We start from the raw sequence: 20,142 nt of genomic DNA on the forward strand, positions 1-20,142 counted from the left end.
CTGACTGCTGGCAGGGAGTGGCCACCTTATCGTGGTCACTCACGTTTAGGAGCGTTGCTTTAGGACTCGATATCTCTGTACAAAAACGAGGTACACTGAAAGTTGGAAATTTTTCGAAAGCCCAAAATCTTCGGCGTTTAATTATTAGATGCTTGTCAGTGAAGAAAATGGTGACGTCAGCTTTCACCACCGACAGGTTAATAAGCGAGTTATTTTTTTGCGGTCTGTCTCGTCGCCAAACGCTAAAATTTTCTTAAAAACTCGGAGACCTGTTCTAAAGATTACCGAAGCTAATTTAATTAGCAATTTGAATATAACTCGTAATGGAATAACGTTACGAGTTTCATTTGCACTCTTTAGCCGCTCCGAAGTTTCGAATTATCTGTTGGCGGGAATAGACGATACAAAACTTTTATCTTATATAGTACTATTTTCATTAATTACAATATTTTTAATTTCATCGCGTACTAATTAGTATCTGAGTCTGTCTGCTCATTGAAATACGTGACAAATGAATGAAGCTTGAATTTTTCCAATGTAATACTTTCTTTTGGGAAAAATCATGGGAAATCAGTCTAAACTGATCAAGATAATTGATTGAATTCCTGAAAGTATTCAGTGGTTTACGATTTTTCTGGTTCTGTAAATATACGTCGACGTATAATAAAGTTTTAAATTAATTTTGCTGTTGGCAATCCAATTCTCTACATCCCAGTCAATGGTTTTTTTTTTTTAAATTAGCGCATAGTTCTAGAGATGTAATGAAACTCATGAAATATTTAACTTAAATTTTGACAAATGCGTCATGTTTTGGAGCAATGTATGTACAATGATAAACATTGCAGGAAAATAAATTTTATATCAAAACAGTGCAACGGTAGTGACATATTTTGCTTTGTTGAAGTTTTGGTTGGAAAAATGTATATTAACAAAGTTGTGGTGGGACGAATTCACGAGTAAAAAATCCTAAACAAATTAATCATGTATCCACCTTATATTATTCAGACAATTCACAATGTGTGAGATGCTTTCACATATATTATTCAATTATGAGCAAGTTGTGAGCTCTCTAGTATATACCTAATTTTGGGGGGATGCTCGAAAATTTTTTTGGTTTCATATATAATAAGTTTTTGCTATAAATTATTTTAACTAGCGTGCTATTCAACGATAAATATTGGTATCAGTGTCTAAAAGCACTATTTCGGGATAATTCTAAATTAGTTGGCGTTAAAATGGAATAATTACACCAGTTACACTATGATACGATTGGTATATACAGGTGTAATCGTCTGACAGCTCGCTCATAATCAATTTTCAGTCACAGTTTTTCGAATGTAATAATCACTATATTTATTAAGATTTTCCAATGAAGAGGTACAAATAAAAATCTCATCGTCATACTTCCTATTCAAGAGGATTCCATGCATATTTTCAAACTAGGTACATTGGCAACATTAGCGGAATTTCTGTCATACTTACGTTCAAAATTAGTCGTAAATGCTTTATGCCAGACCCCTTTGATGACGCGTGATTTCATACATGTAAAGCAAACGCAAAGTAGGACGTTTCAGGCCAATTCCGAAGCGGGCGAACGTGGCTATCTCTTCGTCCTACGTAGACGTAAATAGTACATCATGTAACAAGGGAATAAAGTCGACTTCTATTCCTGTGTTACATATAGGACTTTATTTCCGACTCAACTCTGGCCTCAATATTTATTTGAAAATTAGGGCTTTTAAATTGGGCTCATATTTCCCGCTGATTTGGATCTGCGGGAAAAACATGCCACATTCGTCCCGCTTTTGAGGTCAATAAAATTAACTTTAAGTTTGAGTCGGGAATAAATAGAATTTTACGATCCGAGCGCGAGCGTAAAATCCCGTTCTCGGTCTACTATGACGAAAAATAATTAGTTCCCGCAAGCGGTGCAGCGCTATCTCAAGATGTACGAGAACACTTTCGTCCACTTTATGGAGATTGCACTTTCTGGCGAAAAAGCTCCCAGTAAACGCGATGTCATCAGATGGTTGTCTGTCAGATGACAGTCGTAGACGATAGTTGCCTTTTTGCGAGCTAAATCGACAACTTATAGGCAATGTAAAGTCGAAGAATGTCCATCTATATGTTGCCTTTTTCTTGCCTGTAGGGTGGTTCGGAGATGACTTTTCGACAGAACTTATAGTCGACGGTTAGACATCTTGTTGTATTTCAAAAAGGCATATTGGAGTAATCTAAATGTTTTTCATGCGGGTAACTGGGAGTTGTCCTCAAATTGTGAGATATTAGACACGCGTGTATATTACTCTTTATAACACAGCAAGAGGTATAATGTACATATATTTACTAGGATGTAATATATTTAATATCCCGCATGATACAATAATATTGCAAAAATGTTTTAGAAGAATAGCTTTACCTTGTAATTCACAAAATGGAAATTATATTGTGGGATATATATCAGCAAGATTTTGTTCGACGTTAAACGTTGATCGGTTAGTATCACCGGTATACTGCAACAGTATTGTAATAATGTTATATTCACGAAATGTTATGATACCATATTTATACTAATGACGATGTTCCTGTGATGATCCATCTGAAATATTGGGTATGTGAGCGCAATATAAAAGCATCCTCTCAATGTTTTCGAAATATTTTGCGTCGTATGGAATCAGGCGGATAGTGTGAAACGCAGAAGGACGGAAACTGAATAGGTGTACGAACGATGGTAAATATAATACGCGTACCTGCGCTGTAGACGTGTTTACTTGGCACGTGGAGCCACAAGGATATCTTTGTCTCATGCATAAGTCATTTACCGGATAGGTAGACACTTGACTTTGTCGGGAAATGTATAAGTATAGAGTAACTTTGAAGGTACTCGACTTCTGGCTAATCTCAATATTCGAATACTATAAATAACCAAGGGAAGAGATATATCTATTTAGGTATGTATTCCGTGACATATAGTCGTATCAGCTCGGTCAAATACCTATAGGCATACCTAGGTCTCAATGTCATATATACGGGGTAGTTATTGCAAGGCGAAAGATTTTATTATTTGTGACTAATCGAAGTTAGTTTTGTTTCAGGATACGTTTAAGAAACTGTGATCTCAGGCACCTACGATTCCGAATTCTTCGATAATTTTATGTAACACCTAATAATGAGCTAAATTCTTTTCGTATCTAAGATGAATCTACACCACGTCTTGTAGACAGTTTGTGATAAACATTGCAATCTGGACTATAATTTGGAAACAAAAATTTAATTGGCGTAAGTCATTGGAAAACACTCATTTCCAATAACATATTGTTTTAATGTTCTTCAATACATTTGAGTTCAAATATTTTTTGAAACATTCGATACTGTGTGCAGGGTATCTGAACATGTATTAGAATGATATCGGATGAAAATTAAATCTAATTAAGATCTACTAGTTCCGATCAATTATTCATAGATTCGACCATGCCAATTCTATTTCCATACAATTAGTATTTATTATAGAGCATTTGATGCCAAATCATCTAATATTGATCTTCACTATTCTCAATTTTGTTGAAACTTTTTCAGCTGTGAATAACATCTCTAGAATCCCCAAGTTATTTTTATCTAATTTTTTCATCTACTAGTTTTGAAGTTTTGAATGTTTAAATATTCTCGAAATTCCACTTTCTCTAAATTTCTTAAAAGTTCTACATAATTTCATTGTGTTGCTGTGATCATTTCAGGTTAGGTTAACCATTGGTTTCTCATTTCAAAATTTTGTAAGTTAAAAAAAGAATATCCCAAATTTGTTTCATCGTGAAACGAATCTCGTGGAATATTCCAAGTGATGAAAAAAATAATCAACGATCCGACCAATCAATTCATTTTAAACATTTAACGTTTGTATTTTAGTTCAATACTAGCTTTGTGCCAGACTTGACAGATTTATAAGTTATTGTGGCCATGTTGTTTGCACATCAGTAGAAAAGCAATATGCTACTAACAGAGAGTATTCGCATATTCAAATTCCCCGATAGGACCTTCCGAGAATGCATCATACTACGAAAACATTGCAAGACATCATATCGGCGGGTGCCTTATCATAGACTACCCTGCGCACACTAACCAGTCTTCGGATCAGTGGACGAAAACGCGGGAAGTGTGTTTACGTCTGCAGCTTTAATTTCTGCTGGGTTTCAAGTTAAATGAACAACACTAAGCAATAATAGACAATAACAGAACTTTTAGTAATCTGCCTTCTTTTCTCTCGAAATTTCAATTATAACTGAATTTGTGCAACTGTTTTTAATCGTAACTATGGTTCCTCACACATCGTCGACACGTGCAGCCATCTATCGACGGATTTTCGGAAATGCTATCGACTTGTAAGCTTGTATGATAGTCTATGGTATGATGTATGATGTGTGTACTCCGCTGGCGTTCGCCTCGTCCGATCGCCGCAAAACGAGGCCAAAGCCGAACCAAGAAAAGTCAAGAGGTTAAGGGGTCAACGACGGGTGGTGCTAGTTTAACCACGATTGAATCCTCGGGCCGGGAAGGTAAACGAGCAAGATACTTGCTTGTACTTCATTTGCTGCTAAACGATTGTCGCGGTGCCTAAATTTCGGCGAAATAGGAAAAAATTTTCGTTACGGTGAATAACCGAAGCAATAAGTGTAAATCGAAATGCACTCTGTGTGCGACATGTGAATGCATACGCGCGTTGAAATGTAATTTTCAACTGTATCGATATTCGATGCAACTATGCAAATGGTGAACACACGACCAATCACCTCGGACCCTTGTAACTTACCACGATTATGGTGACTGCGTTACATTTGGCAAAAGTGACAGTTCTGTGACAGCTAGCGCCGCCCGTCAAACGCAACGAGCGTCAAAAGAAAACATCCAGTACTTTGTAGCTTTCGAGGTCTTTTTGGAGTACAAAACAGAAAACAATTGTACTGCTATTGTGGCCTCACATTGGCGTTTAATAAACATTCATCGAAAAGATGAATGAAACGGAAGAGGTTCAGCTGAACCTAAAGTGGGACAACTTTTCATCTCACTTGGCGCTTTCCTTCGACTCTTGTTACGAGTCCCAACAGTTTGTGGATGTATCGTTGGTATGCAAGGATGGGGAGGTGATTAAAGGTCACAAAATGATACTCGCCAACACTAGCAAGTTTTTTCGACGTTTGTTGACTGAAAATGAACATCCGCACCCAATGATCGTCTTGCACAACATTGACGCTGACGATCTCAGGAGTTTGATGACTTTTATGTACTGCGGGGAGGTTCAAGTATTTCAAAACGATCTCAAAAAACTGTTAGAAATAGCTGATACTTTAGAAATCACGGGATTACAGCAAATTCAAGAACTGGATAGTCCTGCCGTTCGCTTCGGTGTAAAAAATTATCTTGGTTCAAATGCTGAGATCAATCGAACTGAAGCTTCTAAAAACAATATGGACTACGAAGGTAATCTAAATAGTTCGAGTGGCAAGCCTGCGTCAAATCTTCTCAAATATGTCTCTAGCCTTGGTCAGAAAAACAATTCAGAATCTTCTCTTCAACCGTTTGAAAGTTCAAGTAAAAAATTGCAAGAGATGGCACAGAAGTTTGAGAAATGTTCAAGGAGCGTCGGAAGCTGGTCGTTCTTACAGCAGGCGCAAAACGGTAATGGGACAAGGATACAGGAAATACCAAGTGACTGCGATAATAAGAAAGTAAAAATATCTCAGAACAGAGATTTGGATAGATTGGAATTCAAAAGTTCAAGTCAGAAACTTCAGGAAATGGCCAAACTGTTAGAAAATGTGAATCATCACAAGTCGTCGGAAGCATCCAAAGAAGCTTGGGAGGGTCAAAAGAGATCGTTGGATTTTGACAAAGGCGTCGCCGAACCTCCGGCTAAAAAATCTAATATGACACCTAATACTCTGAATAATTCAGAGCTAGAACCGAAGGCTGAAATAGCCGGGCGACTGTCCACAGTGCGAGAAACCCTTCCAGGTCGCTCAGCTGACGCCGAAGACCTTTTGCAAAACTGTGTCTTTATCAAAGATGAAGTTGATGTTGCCACCGATTGCAGTACAGCATCAGATGTCGATCTGGATAATTCACCAGCAGACAACTTGCTCGTAAACAACACTGATCGTTTTGGGTCAAGCATGCTGGCTGCAGAGCTGCTTAAGGCTGTTGCGAATAAAAGGAAAGGTGAGTAACGTATGTACAGTGTACACATTTTTTCATCTTAGCTGTGACTGAAGAGCGAGCATCATATGATAGTATGCAGAGTAAAGTTGGAGTAGTAGTGTTTTGTCTATAAGGATAATGCTCTTAAAATTTTTATTTTGAGGGAATAATGTATATGGGAATATATGTATACGGGAAATATTTAGCCACTACTGCAACCATCGACAATTTACAGAATGAAAAAAATTCGCACTCAATTTGTTCTTTTAGTAGCGATTTATTCATTTTTTTTTTTTTTGCGATCCTCGAAGCCTTTGATTATTAAAGTATCTGAATCGGCAGTGCGCGTTTTGTCAAGTTAACGCTACAAACTTCGATCTCATCCTACTTATCTGATTCTGAGATGATTTCCAATTTTAGGATCATCATCCGAGAATAAAGGTTGAGATTTAATTGATGATAAATTGTAGAGAAATCTTGAATAGAAATGATCGAATTAAATATGCATCATTGCATACACTGTTAATGTTGAGAAGTAAAAACCATTTTCAAATAGAAATAATTTTAATGTGTTTCCAATCAAAACCAAATCCAACATAAATTGTGGAATTAGTAATGTTTCCTTTCCTGTCTGAAGCAACCATGTAAGAATCAAACTTCACTTCTAGGAGCTAGTATAGCTTCGTCACCAAAATACACTCGTAAAGCGTAGTAGATTGTGCATCAAAGACGCAAACCAGGTCCTTCTACACCAAACGCAAGTTTGCAATATGAGTCGTAGGCGAGAGAGCTAAGGACGAATTTTGGAAATAAGCGCAGGATACTTTGGGTAACAAAAGTTTGGTTTACAAGTTTCTCTTTTATCGCGGGGTACAACAAATAGCACTTTCCAGTACTAGAATGTAAATGTGCTCTTTTTTTGTATATTGTCGCAAAACGATTACTTTAAGTACGGAACACAGGCAAGACAAGATGCATAAGTTATGTACAGTATATTTTATGTCACGCTAGTATGTTCCTTTGTTAGCGGGCGTTTTGTACGTAATGTAATTGTTTTAGCGACAGTACAAAAAAAAAAACGACCAGAGTTCGTAAAAGTGAACTCTTACGTGATGGTACTTAAAACTGCTCTTTTTATAATCCGCTTAAAAAAAGAAAATTGTAAACCTAGTCTTGTTGTATAAAATATCGCGTACACCATGGATGCAAATTTTTTTATGCCTCGCCTCTCGTATTTCCAATACTCGTCGTATTATATACTTTTCCTCCTTGCTGCCCAAATCTACTATTATACAATAAAATGCTAATGCACTTTATTCAAATAGCGCTTTGTGCACGTACCTGCATTAGCGCTCATTCCGCGATAACTGTGTTCTTTAGTGTTACCAAGTACCAAAGTTCTGAGTTCTAAGTGCTAATCATCACGCTGGAAGTGTAGTATAATAATCAGCCCTAAGTACAGTAAAAGTAAGTAGGACATACGTAATCAAGCAGTAAATAAACGTATCGAAATTTCGATCGATCAAGCTTGACCGAAAACTTTAATAATAAGATCTCAAAGAGTAAATAAAACTTGTTAGGCAATCCAAAAGCACAAAATGGTAAACTCAAGGATGAATATTATGCTGGCGTATATTTATTTATTATGAGAACTGAGAATAAGTGAAAACATGATTTCACGATCAAGCTTAATCGATAGAAACTCCAGATTCAATAAATGAAATCCATGTAATTTTGTTGTCATAAAAATTAAGAATTTCTGCAAGAATGATATATTGAAATTCCTTCAGAACAGTTTATCCAATCACTGACGCTACGATGCTTTGAATAATGAATGATCTAAAAAAATATGTTTCAATAAGTTTCTCAGACATGTTTTAATCAGTCCGTGGTATTAGTTGATTACATACCAATTTCTGACTGGCAAAAAGATCTTATTGCATGATTTGGCGTTCACTATTAACTTACGATCAGCAAAGATTCAGGTGTGCCACATTTTTTTTCTGTCTTATAGATTTAATTTTGAATTATAGAGTGCAGATGAAACTCATGACAATCTGACTATCCAGGAAATGTACATTTTGACCATAAACAACTTCAATCAATTTTATCTACTCTATGTTGTTTAGCGGTAAAATTGAAATTCACTATTTTTATTTCTGATCCAGGTATTTTGAAATCGAGGATCCTTGAGAAAAATGGAATAGAAAATTATTTTTATTGAAATAACACAAAAATGATTGTTGATAACATTCACGAATATGCTTTTTCTATACATCTAATTCCGAGTATTGCCAATGTAAATAATAAAGTAAGAGTAAAGAACAGTAAAATCTAATTCCTGTAACTGAATAATACTAGACATTGGTTTTTCATTGTTTTTTTTTTCTATTCTCATAATCATTTCTTCTTGTTACAGTAAATATAAATATCAAATATTGCGAGTAACACTCTTAACCGTCTGAACACGAGTTTCAAGACTTGTAAAGTTGTCATCCTGAATCTTAAAACCAATTTTAGAATAATTTATTAAATTTAAAATTCGAATCTCAAAATGATTTCGTTTACGTACACTACGAGTATTCATTTTTTTCCAATAAATTTATATTACCTTATTGAAATGTGCAAATTCATTTACAAGCTAACGAAAATCCCCCCAATACCACTGTTCTTTCCAAATATAAACTAATCTATGAAAATCTATCTGTTTAAATAATAGTAAATGAAGAATCATTAGAAATCTATTTCTAAATTCGTATCAGTGACAAAATTATAGTAGTTTAAATTTCCAACACTAGATTTTTTGCGATCTTCTAATTAATTACAGATACACTGCACTACATCTATCTAATGCGCCAGCTTTGCGTACGATACCTACTTTGCATGGTATTAAATGCGCTCCATAACTGACTAATATAATTGGAAATCAATCATAATGCAATACTTGGCATGAACAAGAGGAGGAATAAATTTAACAAACCAAGGGATGTATCTAATAATTATCTCGTAGAAAGTACATAAATCAATGGTCAATTTGTTATTTTAAAAACTTAAAAAAAATTATATCACAATATCTATCTGGTTTTTTTTATTTCTGTTGCAGATTCCAAAAAGCTGTTCACCGCAATTAAAGAGCTGACATTTGAAGTGCAGCGTCAAAGCTACGAAATTCAAGAACTTCGTAATTGTCTGCAGAGTCGTGGATTTTTGAAAATCGACACAATTACCGTTAGAAGTTTCGCCGAGGAGTATGGAATATCTTTACAGTTACAAACAGTTGAAGAGTTCAAAGACTTCGATCTACGATTAAAAAATGATGGTGATTTTTGTGCAAAGTTTGTAAGTTCCACGGTATGATTACCAGAATAATTTCCAGTATATGAAAACATTGATTTATATACTGTGTAACAAAATGCTTCCTTGTCAAAACTTTCGATCACAGGTATCCACATTGGAACACCTTCTTGAAAAAGAAATACAAAAGAGTATAACATCAATATTGAAAAGTTACGTCAGTAGAGACTTGGCAACATCCTGCACTGCAATAAGACGATCAAATGATAAGATGATATTCAAAGGCACCAAATTTAACGATTGTCTCTTCGGTAATATCCTTTGTCATTACCTTTCATAATCAAACCATCAAAAATCTGCCGTATAGTAATCAGAAGTCCATAATTTTTATTCATTGCAGCTCTCATTTGCCAATACCATCGCAGAGAAAGAAATGAACCTCTAACTGAAAAGGAATACTACCAAGCACTCTCCAGCTGTCTAAGCAATGCCAAGGATTGGCATGGATTTCGCTCAGCTCGTAAAAACCAGAGTGCTGCACTTCGTCGGACAGGAAATGGAGATAGAGACGATGGGAGAATTGATTTGGGAAGTGGTGCCAAAGTTGATGAATTCGGTGATCAGGACAGTAGAAATGCTGAACATGATTAAGAGTAAAATTAGATTTTCAAGACTGAAAATATAGGGTGTGAAAGTTACTGGAAATCGTACTTTCACGTTTTATAATGCATTTTATTTTTATCATGTTGTGACATCATTACATTTTAATTCAATGAAGATCACTGTCTGTTCACTAAAGAATGTCCATTATCAAATATTTTAGCATCTCTTACTCGAGAGACAAATTACCTAGTTTACATTTGATTAGATTACTATGAAACATGACTTTTCTGTTCACTAATTATGTAGCAAATTTGGATCATTTTTTCACAGAATCATTTGATCTTACATCACTAATTATAACTGAAAATATGAAGCAATGAAGGTTGATCTGAGCCTACGATTACAATCAAAGTATCGACAAGCACGTGGAAGAGAGAAAGACTAATCCAAACGAGATCGGAGATGAATTTACGTGGAGACTTGATCCTAGACAGACTAATTTTGGAAGAAATTATTCTAAATTGTAACTTGTAAGGAATAATAGTACTAGATAAGTATTCTCAGTACTAGGGAATGATAGGCATGTACAAATTTTGACAAAGTATGGGGTTCACTGTAGAAATGGAGGTATTATTTTCCATCACACAAACACACAAAAGTACATATTATATGCATTTGCGCATAATTTTGCTGATTCTTACCAAATTGTAAGTATCAATTATAATATAATATAATATATATATATATATATATATATATATATATATATATATATATATATATATACTGACTATATATGTTAGGTAGGATTAGTATATGTTCATAAAATCACAATGACACGCTCCAATGATCACATTGCCCCAGACCTTAAAGGAGTAATTTAACAAGTATCCATGAGTATTGGTGAAATCTGATTTTTCTGAATCCAAATTATTACCCTGAAATAAAATTGAAGAACAAATCTTTGGTTCATGTTTATATTGCGATCTTCCAATATACCCATCGGACATAATTATAGACGATTGCATTACGCGAAAGCCCTGTAAAATACAACATTTTTATGCACAAATAATTGATAGTATGTATAAAACTGTACATATTCTGTAACATTGTTCTATCTTTTTATCTGTAATGTATGTACATATATTATACATGTTTCTTTTTTAAGTAATTCTCGTTGTATTGACAATCCCGCATCGTTGCTTTAATATTGTGACTCTGATTCGATTAAATACGATTTGATCCTCACTCAACTTCCTTCCTGTGGATTTGTTATTTACTACTTTTCACATTCCTTCTCAAGCCTGCTCGGTAAAATTATGGTCAATAAACGTCTTCATTGAGATTCGGTGGATTTTTCAAAGTGTTGCCACATACTACAAATTTATTATTTCAATTCTAATTTACAGTTTTATGTTCAGTTTACTGCTCGCAATCGCATCCATGGCAGGAGAACCATATCATTATTTATTATTATTTACAATACAATTGACATCATTGAGTTATAAATTTATTGCGTCAGTTAAGAAGAAAAAATGACATGACGTATTTCAAAATTGCACAATTTTGCACATCCAATCACAAAATTTGTTGGTTGTCATTTTTGTACTTACCGATTTCTTACATCCTTCTAGACGAAGATCAAGGAATCCCGAACAGACTTAGGCGTATGAGTAATGACATAATACAAATTACAGTCACAATTTGCATTCGACTTCGATTTAATTATAAGTCGTCAAGTCGAAATTGTATTTTTATAATTAAATTCAATTACATTATCAACTAAACCTTCAAATTCTAATTAAAGTTTAATCAGCCATCATTGCCCATCGATCTACGCGTTGCGATCCTACTGATATACGAAGTAAAAAAATTATATTTTCCTCGAAATTTTATGTCTTATTGCTGTTCATAAAATTCAGCTGAAACTGCGATGTTTAGCTGAGTCGATTTACTTTTCGGCAAAATATTGCTTATTAATATTGTTTGCGTCTTTAATGTTGGATCAAAATACTCAAACAAAGGTAATACTTTGCTACACCTTGTTATATTTATTCGAAATAAAATTGACTTTTGTTGCAGCAGCTGAAAGCGCCTTGACCGAGAGTGCTTGCAGCGGTTTTCTTGGGGCATTACCGGATCAGAATTTTGCAAAAACCTTGGTGAAGAGCCAACACCGGAAGCTGGCCTTTCACGAACCGAGGCCATGTGACATCTGCAACCGGGTTTATAGGGATGCGGCAACTTTACGACAACATACCTTCACGATGCACTCGGCAGGAACACACGTTTGCGGTTGTGGCGCTTATTTTTACACGAAGTACGACATGCTGATTCACAGAAAACAGGCTCATTTCTGAACGCCCTCGCTTATAGTGAGCCCTAACACGTGTAAAAAGTTCCTAACTCATTAACGGCGGTAATAACATCACCAAATCAAATTTGTTAATATACTATATTACATATGTATGTCTGTAGTGCATAGGCAATTATTTACATAACTCGTAGATCACTCGACAATGTCGACTTATATTCATATGTATAAAAAATTTCCGTGCTACCACGGCGAAGATATAAGAAGTCATTCTAACCATAAGCGTGTCCTGGATGAACGCCTTTGATCAGTGAGCATCGGTTGCCGTGGAGATCAAGAGGGTTGTTTACGGAACATATTGCGACCTGCACCTACTGCGTTGCAAAAGAAGAAGCGAATATTCAAAAGTTCCAGCTAATTTTCGAAAACAGAAACCGTGACAGGAACATAGAATGGAAGTCGATGAGGAATCTGTGAAGAGCGTCATACGGGATTCAAGTGCGACGGAAGAGGAATTTCAAAATTTCATGCACCGTGTACATCAGGTTGGTGAGTGATTTCAACCATGCACTTACATGGGCATTCTACAGATTGGTCATATTGACATAATAAGATTAAGTATCAATATTTATGATGTATGTATTCCGGATTTTTGCCAAGTATAATATTTTGTCATTTCAGAGAAAATCGTGAAGAAACTTGCGTCAGACAATCCTCAGGAACAGAAGTTGGGCACGATGCTCGCTGACGAAATCTTGGACCCGAAAGTGACGACGGAAATTTCTGATGTTGGAGAGTTGAAAATCAAGAGCAGCCGAACGGTCATTAACAAAATACCGCTGACCGAACAGGAATCGGACCCAAACAAAATGTCACAAGGTGTGGAAATTTTTCATGGGCAATGTAACATACTCCGCATGTGTTAATGCAATTCAGCGTAAATTTTATGGTTCAATTTGGTTCTTGGTAAATGATTGTAAAGAGTGAGAGTGCGGTGAAGATATATTGTTTTAGTTCTTTAAACTAATTACAATCCCGCGATCCTGTGAATATTTTGGCTCCTTCTACCGACGGACTGAATCTTTTTTGAAATAAATATTCAGTATACTTACTAGAATCAACCATTTTTTTCATCACCTAGTTACAGTTATGAAAAACACAATGCAAATATGCATCGCAATCCGTACTGGTTTTAATCGACCTAGCTAGTCGGCCGGGTACCTGGACGACCAACAGTGAACTATTTTTCCAGGTATTCATGTCATTGAATGTTTTTCATGCATAATAAAACGAAGATAATCAGCAAGTAACGACTTACTTCGCATAGTGGATTGGTAGTATTTTTTTCCTTACGTTTCAACAGTTTATTTTGTCATAGGAGACCTTGAGGCTACGGAAGGTTCGATGCGTGATATCGAAATTGCAGGATTTGAAGGAATATGGTAACCCTTACGAACTTTGTTACTCGTGTAATCGTTCTTTGTCGTAGAAAAAATCGCAAAAATCTTGGGGCAGTTTTTTGAAAAAAAGTCTCATTTTTTCGACACCACGAATATCAAAAATTCCGCAGTGCCTCACATGAACTTTTTTGTGAACCGCAGGCTGTTCTGTCGGAACACCTGTTCTGATAGAAACACAGTATTTCGCTACTATTACGACTCGCTCCCGGACGACTAGCTTCGACGTAAATAAAATCGTTAGTGAGGTATTCACGTAAGAGCACTGGAAAATAATTTCTAGTGAATTAAGAAAAACATGGTATTCCCAAAATACGAGTCCAGAAATTCAAAAAGTTACTGTGTCTGTTTCTGAACTGTACTACTTGATGTTGGCCAAAAAAAAATTTGTTTTTCCGACGCACACAAGATATATATTTACATATACGTATATTTAAAGGTGAAAATGACTATGTTTTGCAATTTAACCGTTTGTTTATCTTTAATGACTGCCCAAGTCGACAACATTTCATGGCTGCACTATTACCTATTATTTAAAATATTATATTTCAATTTTTCAATGTATCTAATCGTATAGCATTTTTAGCTTCTTTTTTTTTACTGAGGTAAATTCAAAAATTATTACCTCACAGTTGATTATGTTAAATACATTAATCATAAAATTACAAATGACATAAAGAAAAGCAAATTACATTTAAGGCCATTATCAATTTCAGAGGCGTTTATGAAGAGTGTAGAAAAGGATGCAAAACAAAGGGCAGAGGATAGGAAAATCAGAAATGAACGAGCAGATACGTTTAAGAGGATCGCCAACAAAGCATTTAAGGAGCAGAATTATGAAAAGGCTATTACTTACTACACCAAGGCTGTAGAACAGAAGAAAGACTCCGCTATGCTTTGGAATAATAGAGCTCTTTCTTACATGAAATTGGGTCTGTATGAAAAAGCTCTGAACGACTGTGACTGGGCTCTAAAAGTAAACGAATATAACATCAAAGCACTTCTGAATGGCGCCAAGTGCTACAAGTTTTTGAGGCAATACAAAAAATTTGACGAATTTATTCACAGAGCTAAAGAATCAAATCCTGATCTGATTGACTTTATTGATGGTAAAAAATTTTGACTAAGAATATAATATCACGAATTGATGGCTTAAGAGTAGAATAATATAAAATATATCCAGGAGTGTCGCTTTAAGTCATCAATATGTTCCTGATGAAAATCTAAAACGAACGTTTTTTATGTTCGATGGGAAATTTGTCTTTAGCGAAACACAGCCGTTTGAAATTGGCCAATCTGTTAATATTTGATGACTCAGAACAGAACGAGAACAGGGCAAATCGTCATTTGACCATCATGTACTTGGCAGCTATCCTGAGCCATCGGATGCTACCGTATTGGTCATTTTCAAACTGCTGTAAGTCGCCAACAATAAATTTTCTATCAGAAGTCAGAAACGTTGCTGTTGAAGATTTTCACAAGAAATACATTGATAGCTTATAGGGACGACAGTCCTGGGTCACCAGGTATATAAAAGAACATGATGAATTTGGATACTGATTGATTTTTGCAGACATCTGCCAACCAGAAAGGCACGAAAACGTTGAGATAAGGGATACCCTACTGTGACAAACGACAAAATACGCTAATTTTCAGGAATTAATTTCGGAAAAATTACTCATGCAATATCAATATTTTATTGATATCAACACATGTACCCGTTAAGAAGCGTATTCAAAAAATTTTATCGGAAAAATTACAATTTGACGAAAGATACGTCGCTTCGCGTGTTTTGATGATTTTCGTGCACGATCCCTCGGTGTACATGATATCGCAAGTATAGTTGGTCTAACGCAAAAAAAAAAAAAAATGCTTGTTAACTACATTCTATTGGCTATCGGCTGCAAAGCTTTTTTACTCTTTAATGACAAAAGAAAAACCTAGATTTTGTTCGACGCTTCTGCCTTTTTTAAAGTGAAAAAATAAATCATTTTATTTTGATAATTTCACAGTAGGGTAACCCCGTAATTTAAAATTCCAGTGTGCTTTTGTGGCAGTGGTGCCTAACCTTCAGGCTTGCAAATGGTCATATCTGAAATCAAAAGTATCCTGATTTATTTGATATGTGTGCATATCAATAATTCTTCCTCAAGTAGAAAGGGTTCTGAATTTTTATTCTTAGATTTGACCCAAATATTTTTTCGAGTTATTTTTTGTGAAGTTGAACTATATCCCTAAAGCAATTTTTTTTTCTGTTTCACTTAATGAGTTTGACTAAACAATTACCAAAAATTTTTAAAAATTGAAAATTTCTATAATATATTGAATTTGATGTATGTTTTTAGAAGAAGAAAATTCAAAAATGAGCAATTTCACTGTTTTCCTGACTTAACGCGGAGTAAATCTTTTTTGATTTGTTATTCATTTTTTTATTATAACCATCTGAAATGAAACTGACTATTGCATATAGAACTTCCAAATATGTTAGTTAAACTGATTTTCACTGATTGTAACCTGTACTAAATTCGACTAAAATTTACAAACATAGTAAAAAATGGGACTACATTTTTTTAAATTAATTTTTGTTTCAACTTTTTGAAAATTATTTTTGAATTTAGTACAGACAGTGCAATTCAAATTGACGAAAGCAAATTCAACTGCCACATTGGGAAATTCTGTATGAAATAGACAGTTTCATCTTAGAAAGTATTACTTAAAAAATTAATAACAAATCACGAAAAATTATCCTATGCGGACTTAAGGGTGAAAAGTTTTTGTTCACTTTCACTTTTTTTCGAAAAATGATAAAAATTAAAAATGGCCTATTACAGAAATCTCCAATTTTGTGTTTGAATTCGAAAATCTCCCATAATTATTTTTATGATGGGAATTCGACGATATTTTCGAGTAAAAGTTAACATTATATGACTGCATTTTTTTCCGAAAGCGAGTTATTTTTGAGAGATAAAATTTCGTAAGCTGGCAATGGGTAATCTTAAAAATTTTTGGTAATTCATTCGTCAAAATTTATAAGTGCAAAAAAAAAAAAAAAAAAAACTAACATGTACTTTGACAGTGGAAACGGTAACTAGAAAGCTATTTTTCACTCAAACCTGACACTCAAAATGCAGAAAATTTTCGTCTTGCACGAAAATTATGTACACGTACGTGGGTATTTTCCTGACTAGTACAATGTTGAACCTCGCATCTTGATATTTACCTTTCCTTTCCCAATAGCGTTTATAAAAGACTGGTAGGAAGAATGATTTTTTTCGTCTACAGTTTTGTATTTTGTTACGAAAATTCTGATGCTGGTTTTGTTCACAGAATTCGTGGAAAACTTGGATAATGAGGTAAAAGTTCCACTGAGACAAGAGGTGGGCTACGAATAATATTTGTACAGAAGTAATGAATAATGTCCGATGTTTCAACTGAACAACGAGATTACACAAGGCATTAATTGGAGTTTTGGTGGTCAATAAATATAGTACAATTTATTTGTAACAAAAATACTTATTATGTCACAATTTTTTACAATGCAATAACGAATTACGTACGTGTATAAATATTGCGAGTTGTTTTTATTGGCACCCATTTTAATCAATCTGGTTGATGTGGGATGTCACGATAGATTTAATCTCTGAGCATTAATTTCTTTCATTTCAGATAACGATCTTGGTTCATGTAGAAAAACTGAGCATTCAATTCCCTGAAAGCAGAATGGCATAGTTATATCTCAGAATTTCCTAATTTTAATAGAAAGCAGTCATAAGTAAAATTAGCATTAAAAAAAAGTGTGGAAACGTGGTTGTTATGCTTAAAAAATTATTTAGGCTTTGAAAATAACCCCTACTGTTCAATAAAAAATCGAGCAGCAGGTGCGTTTTAAATTTAGCTCCTTTGACAGAGGAGTCTTTATGTATAATTCCATATATTACCTGCATCCTGGCTGCTCTGACGAACCCTTCATTAGCCGACACAGTGATACTCTTCATATTTTCACCAGTTGCAAAAACGAGCCTTGACCGATCCTTAATTCTACCACCAAGGGGTAACGCCTTCATAATCCTGTCACAAGGATCGTCAGGAACGATCGTCACTTTCCTCATGAATTCCTTACTTCTCCGAGATTCATTAGGGCCTCCAATAACACGAATTATGTTTGTAAAATTATCATAGGCAGTGCGGCAGACGATTAATGTCTTGCCCTGGAAAATTTGATCAAGAATCGGTTTTACAGGACGGCTTCTTTCCCACTCTGCTTGCATGGTCAACAGAGGTTCACGATACTTAAAATGCGTATGCCCATTCACCATGTTCGTAACATACGCCAATAGAGTAGAAACGTCCAAATTGAGAATTCTGATCTCCTCTATTTCGTTCGTGTGCACCGAATTAATTGGGTCAAGCATTGCCACCTCCTTCAGCTCTCCCTGATCATTTTCACAGTCTGAGTCATACATATCTAAAGCTGAGAAATCAAGTTGTTGCGTATGGTCCATCAAGAAAGAATTATCCAGGGACGGAACTTCTGAGCAGGAAATATTTTCCCCCTCGACCAAAACTCCTAGATGTTTCAATCTGATAGCTAATGGGGTTTCTATCCCATAGGCAAAATGAAAAATGACCTCTGGTATTTTGTACATGTGTGGATGGAGGGCAGCACATTTTAGATAGGCTGCCGCTTGATGCAGGACAGACTTCTGTCCATATTCCCCATTGCCAAGGGATATTAGCGTCAAAGCTCGTGCATTTCTTGCTATGACTTTTACCCAGGTTGATCCATTGTTATCGACGATGTCGACCTCCAGTCGAGACTGTTCAAACTTGAATGGTTTGATAACACTCACCGGATTCTTAGAGGCATGTAGACGATCTACCAAGGCGCTAAGATGGATTAAATTTGTACTTTGCAAATGATCCTTCTTCACATTCCCGGTCGATTGTACCTTTTTCAAACCGGATAAAAATTGTTACGCCTGAGCAATCATTGCGAAAAGAAAGAACTCCTATGTTTATAAATCTACTTTAAAGAGTAACTATAATTCCAAATTCACTCAATACTTTCAAGACTCGTGGTTGTTACTTAGATTAAGAAGAACTATTCTGAATGAACTATAAGATAGCCGTGCGTAGATTATTGGATGTTTGATCGCTTTATTTTTGAACGCATGTGACCCAACGTGAAACCTCATAAAAATCAGAAGTAATACACACAATAAATTGCTTGATTCAAACTACGTGAAACTCACATCTCTGACTCGTTTGAAAATCGCGCGATCTGAGCGTTCTACATTACCGACTGTACATCTAGCTCTTGTAATCAAATAGGAACTGCGGCTTTTTTTGCAACAAAACCGACCTTCAAATCTGAAAGTAATAAATCGAAGTCGCGTAAACTCACTTTTTTTAAAAATCGGATTTCCTGATTAATTTTTCTGGCAAACTTGTCAACCCCTTCGACATGTTCCAGTAACTTCAAACCTTCTATCATTTGCTTGCCGCCTTGAATTCTTTCTTCAAGTTGTTTTAGCAACTCTGTATTCTCATCCATGACAGAACACAGCACATCCGCATGGACTATTTTGACAGAGTTCGGGAAAACCTTGGCATAGTATGATTATAATCATGTGTTTACTGTTACAACTATTCACTACTGAACAATTATCGAGACAAGTACCGATGCACGTAGTAGTTTGTAAAAAGAGTACGGGACTCGCCGATAGGTTTAGTGGATCCGCTGTGCGGATTGGTCGCAGTTATTCGTGGGATACTTCCGTTCTTCAAATATGTCACATAACAGTCATGTCGAGGAAGTGTCAACGTTAAAAAAATTATCGTCATTTGAGTCGTATTCCATGAAACTTCTATTAATATTAATATACATCATATAAGTTCCGTTTGTAATAATTATATCATAACTCAATACATGCGACATTATTTTGATAGGTGGAAAATTCAAAACATTCGCCCATGTTCAAAAACTCTATAGTTTATTTTTGTATTTTTTATTCTTGGAAAGATTATAAGTTACATATAGATATTCAACTACGAGCAGAAAAAAAATGATAGAAGATTTTCACTTTCTTTTTTTCTGTACAATGTTTCGACTGGCTCGACCAATTAACTTCAGTGCAAATAATTAGAAAATTTTACGATAAATGTTATTTCAGCCTCGAAGATATGGACTGGCTAAGCCGGTCAAAAACTTGTACGGAAAAGAAGAAAGTGAAAATCTTCACTGCCTATTCATTGACGAGCTGAGAATTGTTTGGTAACAACGGA

General features: G+C 35.1%; 4 protein-coding genes across 5 annotated transcripts; 3 read left to right on the top strand and 1 right to left on the bottom strand.

Moving 5' to 3' along the window:
* Positions 1 to 4,379: 4,379 nt before the first annotated feature.
* On the top strand, positions 4,380 to 12,949 carry LOC124306690 (uncharacterized). Its single transcript, XM_046767586.1, has 2 exons — positions 4,380 to 4,550; positions 12,169 to 12,949. The coding sequence occupies exons 1-2, from the start codon at positions 4,409 to 4,411 to the stop codon at positions 12,444 to 12,446; spliced, it is 420 nt and encodes a 139-aa protein (XP_046623542.1). The 5' UTR covers positions 4,380 to 4,408; the 3' UTR covers positions 12,447 to 12,949.
* Positions 4,544 to 11,339, top strand: LOC124306687 (protein tramtrack, alpha isoform-like). The gene is made up of 4 exons (XM_046767582.1): positions 4,544 to 6,210; positions 9,293 to 9,528; positions 9,632 to 9,794; positions 9,884 to 11,339. The coding sequence occupies exons 1-4, from the start codon at positions 5,004 to 5,006 to the stop codon at positions 10,132 to 10,134; spliced, it is 1,857 nt and encodes a 618-aa protein (XP_046623538.1). The 5' UTR covers positions 4,544 to 5,003; the 3' UTR covers positions 10,135 to 11,339.
* LOC124306689 (tetratricopeptide repeat protein 12-like) lies at positions 12,808 to 17,423 on the top strand. The gene is made up of 4 exons (XM_046767585.1): positions 12,808 to 12,949; positions 13,082 to 13,279; positions 14,574 to 14,966; positions 17,185 to 17,423. Exons 1-4 carry the CDS (start codon positions 12,853 to 12,855, stop codon positions 17,247 to 17,249), a joined length of 753 nt encoding a protein of 250 aa, XP_046623541.1. The 5' UTR covers positions 12,808 to 12,852; the 3' UTR covers positions 17,250 to 17,423.
* Positions 15,438 to 19,534, bottom strand: LOC124306688 (UPF0415 protein C7orf25 homolog). 2 transcript variants are annotated; one of them, XR_006908662.1, is made up of 4 exons: positions 19,262 to 19,534; positions 17,796 to 18,806; positions 17,415 to 17,566; positions 15,438 to 15,949 (listed from the first exon to the last, which is right to left on the bottom strand). XR_006908662.1 is itself a non-coding variant. In XM_046767584.1 (3 exons), the coding sequence occupies exons 1-3, from the start codon at positions 19,409 to 19,411 to the stop codon at positions 17,480 to 17,482; spliced, it is 1,248 nt and encodes a 415-aa protein (XP_046623540.1). In that variant the 5' UTR covers positions 19,412 to 19,534; the 3' UTR covers positions 17,351 to 17,479. The 2 variants fall into 2 exon arrangements, 1 of the variants encoding a protein (XP_046623540.1); XM_046767584.1 differs by lacking the exon at positions 15,438 to 15,949 and having other exon boundaries at positions 17,351 to 17,566.
* Between the last annotated feature and the right edge of the window lie 608 nt (positions 19,535 to 20,142).

Source organism: Neodiprion virginianus, chromosome 6, assembly GCF_021901495.1.
Source record: "Neodiprion virginianus isolate iyNeoVirg1 chromosome 6, iyNeoVirg1.1, whole genome shotgun sequence".
Taxonomy (NCBI): Eukaryota; Metazoa; Arthropoda; class Insecta; order Hymenoptera; family Diprionidae; genus Neodiprion; species Neodiprion virginianus.